This window comes from Cyprinodon variegatus, unplaced genomic scaffold (genome assembly GCF_000732505.1).
Source record: "Cyprinodon variegatus isolate N-32 unplaced genomic scaffold, C_variegatus-1.0 Scaffold1380, whole genome shotgun sequence".
Lineage (NCBI taxonomy): Eukaryota > Metazoa > Chordata > Actinopteri > Cyprinodontiformes > Cyprinodontidae > Cyprinodon > Cyprinodon variegatus.
In genome coordinates, this window is record NW_015151833.1 from 54,003 (window position 1) to 61,387 (window position 7,385).

Genomic DNA, 7,385 nt, shown 5'->3' on the forward strand with positions numbered 1-7,385 from the left:
CTTGGAGAACCGGTCAATGATGGAGAGGATAACTGGATTGTGATTGGTTGGGAGGAAGTAGGGACTAGCATAAACCTACATGCTAGGCTACAATGAGAAGGAAGGAAAACAGCGTTTCTTTTTTATCGAACTTTTATCGACCCTCTTTTTTTCTATTGCGCCACACGTCTATCGATCGATATATATCGTTATTGAATTATCGCCCAGCCCTACAAAGGAGACTCATTCATGACCTCGGACACAAAAATCTCCTCCTCTTGCATGTTTCCGCTGTCAGTAGCGTTCCTTGACAGCGTCGTTGCTAAATGCTACTGGGTCCAAATGTAATTTCTCATTGGGAACCTACTAGCACTAACTTGCTAACTAGTTAGCAAGATGCTTCCGACAAAGCGGCCACAATCAAACTTGCTTGTGAGCCACCACATCTCGCCCCCTTGATAAAGGACCAATCACATTCACTTTATTCACTCCTTTAAAGTCGGGCACCACTCGGGAGAATTCGGAAATGCAAATGTTGGAACAGCCGCTTCCCTACGACTTTAATTTTTCTAGCATAGATCTATCCAAAGCCTAAACCCCCAAAGTCGCTGTCCCCTCCTCAGTCCTGCTGCCTGAACCATGTGCTTTTTTTCTTTCAGGTACTGTCTGGAAAAAGAAGACGCCAATGACTACCTGCTGTGTGATGTGATCGGTCAGACGGGGGCTGATAACCAGTGGAAGAGGGAGTGCTTCAGGGTGGTGGGGGACAATGAGAGGCCCCTCATGCTGCAGTCCTTATGGAAGCCGAAGGAAGGCTTCTTCAGGAGATTTGAAATCCAGCTGCGGTCCACTGTGAAGCAGCAGAGCTTGAAGGACAGAGACACGATCACAGCAGGTAAACATCTCATCTCCACGTTGTTCACAATAAAGCCTGGTTGAAGGTTTGCTGGTGTGCAGAGTCTCGGCGGTCCCGTTATCTTTACGTCCGGGTGATCAATCACTCCGTCTCTTATTGCAGGCTAGCTGCCATCATTGTCCTGCTTATCACCAGCTACAAGAGGGTAGATAAGAGCATGTGAGAGTGGTCAGGAGGAAACAAAAGCTCCAGGGAGGGATAGAGAGGGTCACAGTAGCGCCGCTCTTATCTTGGTTTCATTTCGAGGGCCAATAGAGCCACCATGAAGCATCAGCTCGGCCTGAAACCATCACTGCTGGCTCACTGTTTCCATCCTAGCTCACTTTCAGCCATACATTTTATTTAGTGTTAAGTCCTTTAAATAAGATGCCAGATGTATTAACCTCTATCATTGCGCACTGCTGGTCAGCTGACCCAATGTAACACCATCTCTCTCTCAGCCACAAGAACAAAATGACATCGTTCTGTTCTCACAGCTTTTTCTCGGTGGGGTTTTCAACTGCTGGTCAACGCCTTGGCAGGATTTTATTCCCTATAGTGTCTGAGAAGAGTCATGTGATGGTCAGACGGTGTGGTGGTGTTAAGTAGAAAAACAGACTATTTTTCTCTTTTGTTTTTGGTTTTTACATGATTTCAGGTGTGGAAATTTGTCCAATTATCTGTTATGCAACGAATAGTTTTAGGATCAGCTGGAAGAAACAGAAAATTTGTGTGAAACGTCTTTTAAGTGCCCCCCCTCCTCCCTATCAGTCCAAGAAACGCCTCCACTACCATCGAGTTTCTGTGGTGTTTTCTTTGCGGGTGTGACATTGGCCACAGGGGATGAGTTTTCTATGAGTGCAGCAGCTGAAATCCTCCTCCGAGGCAAAGCAAACCTTTTTCTTGTTTAGTCACCTCAAGAACAAGAAGACATTTCTTGGTTCTTTAGAAGAACGAAAGCTTTGCACCTTTATCTTTTTAACACGGAATACAAGTTTAGCTGCTTGGAAATGTTTCCAGCAAAACCAGTCTTACTATTTTTTTTTAATATCACTGGTATGTAATAAATACCAAATGGGAAAGTGTGGTATGTAGTGTGGCGTGAATATGTGGGATAACTCTAAGATTTAGTGGATAGTTGAACTGATTATTTTTGCTTCAATAACTGGTTAGAGGTGAAGTTTGAGAAACGTCTCCCCCAAAGTTATGGAAAGTTTCTTATTTCACATTTGAAACAAACAGTCGGTTTTCAGGTGGTCACTCTCAGCATTAAGGCATTTTAGAGCTGCTGTAGTTTATGATCCTCCCCATCATCATCATCATCATCATCATCACTCCCCTCTGCTCTCTGGACAGGAAATCTGGTCTTACCTCTGTGGGGTTTGTGGCACAGAGCCCGTTCTGTCAGAGCGGTGCTGAAAGAAGTGGGGGGGGGGAAAAGAAAGCACCCGTTTCCACAGCTGATAGGAGGAGCAGCGGGTTTGGGTGTGAAGCCCGGCTCTCTGGACATTCCACCGCGCTTAATGGCTCCAGCAAAGCTGAATGGTGTTTGTGTTACGTCAGACCGCCGGAGCGATTGTTGATATCAGATAGAGGACGCCACATTTCACTTTCCCCGCTACACATTAGCCTCATTTTCCTCCGGTTCTGTTGCATTTGAGTCAGCGCCAGTGGAGTCCAGCATTATGTTTGAGTCGCTTTGGTTTACCAGAGTAATTTCAGGGGAATTTCAGCCTCTGTAAACAAGATTTCATAAACAAAAGTCCTTTTCTGTTTGTTTTTTTCCCTTTCAAAGAATTTTGATGAAGTTAAATCTTCTAGAGATTAACTGATTGGGAGTTGTTGATGTTCTTATATCCCTAAAACATATTTTGAAACATTCATTCATTTCCTTTTATAAACTACTTAGTCCTTTTACAGACATAATAATCTGAGGCTGCAGCTTTTTCTTAACTTGACTGATTAAGAGAAAAAAAACTTGCTCTTAAAGTCTGAGAGAAGCCTGCTGAGGCGACACTTTAAGACTTATTGGATCTGCAGAGAGAAAGAAAATTCATTTAAAAATAGAGCCTGCTTGTCTTTGAGTCCCATCTATTGTCTATACCTGCTTATCTCTGCACAGTAGTGGGAGGGTTGATGCCTTTGTCCAGCAGTCACTGAGCAAAGGCACATTTAAACACAAAGGACAGAGAACCATGAACACTCTCTCTCATACCTAAGGCCAATTCAGAGAGACTAATTAACCCGACACACATGAATTGGAATGTGGGAGGAAGCTGGAGAGCCGAGGAGAAGCCAAACATGGACGGTGAGAACATCCGACTCCATGCAGGCTGGGATTACTGCTGCAGAGCAGCTGTACTGATCAGCGCCCCCCTAAGAAGGCTTTTCCTCTTCCATCGCTGTCATCTGATACACAAATTTTACCTTTTACTGAAAATGTTTCCATTCCTACTTATGATGTAGGTAAAGTAACCTGAAAGTAAAGAGAACAAAGCGGCTTGGTCAGGAACCTATGGAGAAGTTTTAAAGCTGGGTCTGGTTAGGAAAAAACATCCCCAGCTTTAAATGTCTAATTTTGAATCCATCATCTAAAGATGGATATGATTGAACATCAGCAAAAAGGAACCCAAAGGTTGGGTCTCATTCTAAGAACCAGTTTTCTCTGCTAAACTGAAAAAAGGAAACAGTGGTGAGATAAAAAATATAGTTTTTTTAAGTCTTTGGTAGTTAAAATGTTTATTTTTATTATTCACAGATGCTCTCATTCTGATTTGACTGAGCTTTAGGTACGGCATTCACCAACGCTTTCAGTCTCTATTTCTGCAAAGCTGATCGATAAATACCCAAAAGTATCTGCAGCTAAAGTTAAGCAGAGTGTTTCTGCATTATTGATCTCTCAATCTAAGGATATTTAAAAACGTTTCTGGTTTTGTGTTAAAAAAGTATTATGTATCATTTAGTAACAACATGGCCGAATGTTGAAATTAACAAGGTATAAAAAGTTTGGATTAGGGATATATAGAGTGGCCCAGTCAAGGTCCAGATTTAAGACCAATTGAGAATCCTTTGGCAAGATATTAATGTTGACAGATTCTCTCCATCTAATGTAACTAGAAAGGAGATTATTGCAAAGAGAAATAAGGAGAAATTTCCATCTGTATTCCCCTTAAGCCCAGAGGGTCTATGGAGCAAATTCCGCCTAAAAATTATATATGTGAATTAAAGCAAGTACAAACTACTCCCATAGTATAAATTGGAAATACAATTGTTTGTATTTTTATGACAGAACAGCATTGATGTCACCAAGTCTGATTTATAGGTGATCAAAAAAAAAAAAAAGAAAAATATTTTGCCTTGCCAATTTTTTTTCCAAAATAGATGCCGGAAAACACAACAAAACCTCATTTGAAACTTTGGATGAACCCTCAGACTTTATAGATCCACATCTTGACTATAAGTCAAGCTAATTCGGACTGAACAGGTTGAAGCATGTTTGATCCACAAAGGTTTTAGTGGGCAGTTAACTAGGCGGAAATGGGATTTTGGCACAATGCCAAAAGTGCAAAAATGCATTTTTCCACAAAAAAAAAGGGAATCTGGCCAGACAAATATGCTGATTTACACGATTAGAGACCTTCTGCTTAAGAAAAAGCCTTTGCTGCTGAGATAAAACCTTTGTTTCAATGAAATTTACCACTAATAACACCAAACGGAATCGAAAATAAGAATAACAGAGCAAGCTTATGGTTACATCACCTAAAACAGACGCACAATTACCTCCAACCCCTACTTGGAAAGGTGGAGTGGAAATTTAAATATCATTTTATTTGTTTACACAGCTATAAAACAAAAATTACTTGTGAAAAAATCATTTTGAAACATGTGTTAGAAATTTTAAAGCCCCATTTGAAAGGAGTGTGGATGAAACACCATGTGACTGTCTTTTGGCCTTTTCTATAAATAGATAAACATCAGCAGGTGTCAGTTGGAGTTAAAAGCTGGTAGAATCATAAAGCAAATGACTTCCTACTGTAACTCAAAGAGGTTCTGCAAAGTAGCGGGCTAAATACCATTTAAGGCAAACCTCTCCAGATGGTATTGTCAAAATGTTTGTTTGAACATGCAAAAAGGTTCAAAGTATACAAATTTGTGTAAACACTTTATATAACTGAGGGAATCTCTGCAACATTAGTTTTAAAAGATGGAAGCTTAGACTAAAATATCTGCACAGCTGCAAGACAGAATAAAAGGGATCTGCAAACGTGGCGATTATAATCAAAAGCTAACTTGTTTATTTTGACACAAAAACGTAAGTATTTTAGAAAGAAAAGTAACAAGATGCCTCTCTGTCACGTCAGGGATCAATGCTCAAGCTCGTAAACTGCAAAAGAACCGGTCCAGAGTGACTTCCCTGTTCGTGGACAGCGGCGGGGAGGAAGCTGAAGGCCTTGGCTTCTGGAGGAGCCTGAGCGAAATGGACCTGTCTGCGATGGAAAAAGAGGCCAACCGAGCCCAACAGGGCGCGCTCAGAGAGGACCCAGAGGCCGAGGCTGACAAGGAGGTGCTGCGGCTCGGCATGGAGAAGGAAGAGACGGAGAGCAGTGACGACAACACCACCCAGTACTCCATCCATCCACCCTTTGACTTCCCTTACTTCCTCCTACTGCAGGGCTATAATCACAGACAGGTGAGCCTTATTGATCTGAATGTTAATGTTTGGAAATGATAAGTTTGACTTAAAACAAAGCAGCAGAGATCAGACCATCCCTGAGATCGATTTACCTACTTTACTGACTGCTCTAATAATCCATAGAAAATGCTAGAAATGTCAATATCTGGATGCAATCCAGTGGTTTTTCTAACCAGTCATACAGTATTGTTTCTGTAAAATTTCCTGAGATGAGATGAGATAAAAAAATGAGCATCGCAATAACAGAAAATACTAGAGATGCATCAATTACAGACGAGTCGTGAATTTTTCACACTAAAAGCCTTTTTAACAGCCTTTCCGTCCTCAATGCCCACCTTTGAGCTTCACACTGACAGCAAGGTGAAAACAAGAGCATCCGAGTTCTGGATTATCATCTGTTAATCCCTGAGTCTTAGAGTCAGAGTTTGGTTACCTAAAACAGCCTGGGGCTCAGGACAGATTTCTCAGGTTGTGGAAATAGGACCAGATTTATTTTTTGAGAAACGTTTGACCAAACTGACTGTTCTCAGATGAATAACTGCTTCTAAAATCAACACCACTTTACTTTCCCAGAGTTGCTTTGTTGACTCGTCGTATCAAACCTCTTGCCTGCATTTCCCATAATTCATAATAACTCAGAGGAGCGAAGCATGTTTTTTGTTTAGCTCACTGTACCAGGAAGCTTTTTTTTTTTATTTTGGTCTGTGTGTTTATCCCTGCTGCTGGAGGAGATTGCTGACTGTGCAGGATACTGGTAGCGCTGCGGCCTGCAGAGAATCGAAGCTGGCCGCGTCCTTTCTTTTGACATTGGGTCAAAACCGGTGCCAAAGCAAAGAAACCAAGCTGCTCTTTGTTGTGTCAGTTGACATGAAACAGGAACTGAGAGCCGATGTTTCCCATCGTCATTAATCTTGTGTTTTCACAGACGGACTGAAGGAAAAACCAAGTAACCAACATTTCAGCTGACGACTATTTTAGTCCCTGCCTGAAGTATCGAGGTAGTTGTGGAGGTTTACCGTACCCGAACAGTATCTTTACAGCATTGCATGCAAACATCCCAGTGGAGTTTCTAGAGCTAGATTAGTAGAATGTAATGAACTGTGCAGCATCTATTATCATGGATATATTCTTGACATAGCGAGTCCAGACTTTTAGACGGGAAAAGATAACGCACAGTATCATAGCTCCGCTGTCACATTAGAGCTGCAAGGCTTTAACCAGCACCCATGATAAGCTATCATTAACCACCTAATAGTCTTACTGCTGTGACCCTGAGGTCAGAGACATCAGCAGTGTCTCACCTGGAAGCTCTTCTTCTCTTGTCGCGCCTCGTGCTGCCAGTCCAGGTTGTACTTTTACCAGCTTATCCTGTTGCTGCTCAAACTCTCCCCGCTGCTGTATTTCTAGACTGTTACACAACAGAATCAATCCCATCCCACTCACTCCTGCAGATTTAAAGTACGCGTTAACTGAGGTGGATTAGCAGTAACAATGACTGGCATCATGTTTAAACATGTGGTCTTTAAATTCATGTTTAATCATTTTAGGAGAAAAAGAAAATTAAAATGAAGCTCATTCAGAACCCTTTGTTTTTCCCTGTGAGGGTACGCACATGGAAAAAGCTGTAAATACGCAGGGCTCATGACGTGAGCGCCATGGCTTGTGTGTAAGCGGAAGTTTACATCAGACGTTGCAAAGTATGCTCCACAGCTGTAAGGAGCAGCATCATTAGATCGACTCCTTAGAAGACTTATGCTGCTTTCACACCGGGCGCAGCAGGCGCAGCAGAAGCAGCGAGTTTACATGCAAGGTCAATGG

General features: G+C 42.0%; 1 protein-coding gene across 1 annotated transcript in view; it reads left to right on the forward strand.

The window, feature by feature from the left end:
* The window catches only part of LOC107103132 (ras-associating and dilute domain-containing protein-like), a 49,159-nt gene that overhangs the window by 5,691 nt on the left and 36,083 nt on the right, over nucleotides 1-7,385 (forward strand). The window contains exons 3-4 of the mRNA XM_015402666.1: nucleotides 639-874; nucleotides 5,236-5,564. Of these exons, the coding sequence (XP_015258152.1) occupies nucleotides 639-874; nucleotides 5,236-5,564 (565 nt within the window). The remainder of the gene's footprint in view (nucleotides 1-638; nucleotides 875-5,235; nucleotides 5,565-7,385) is intronic.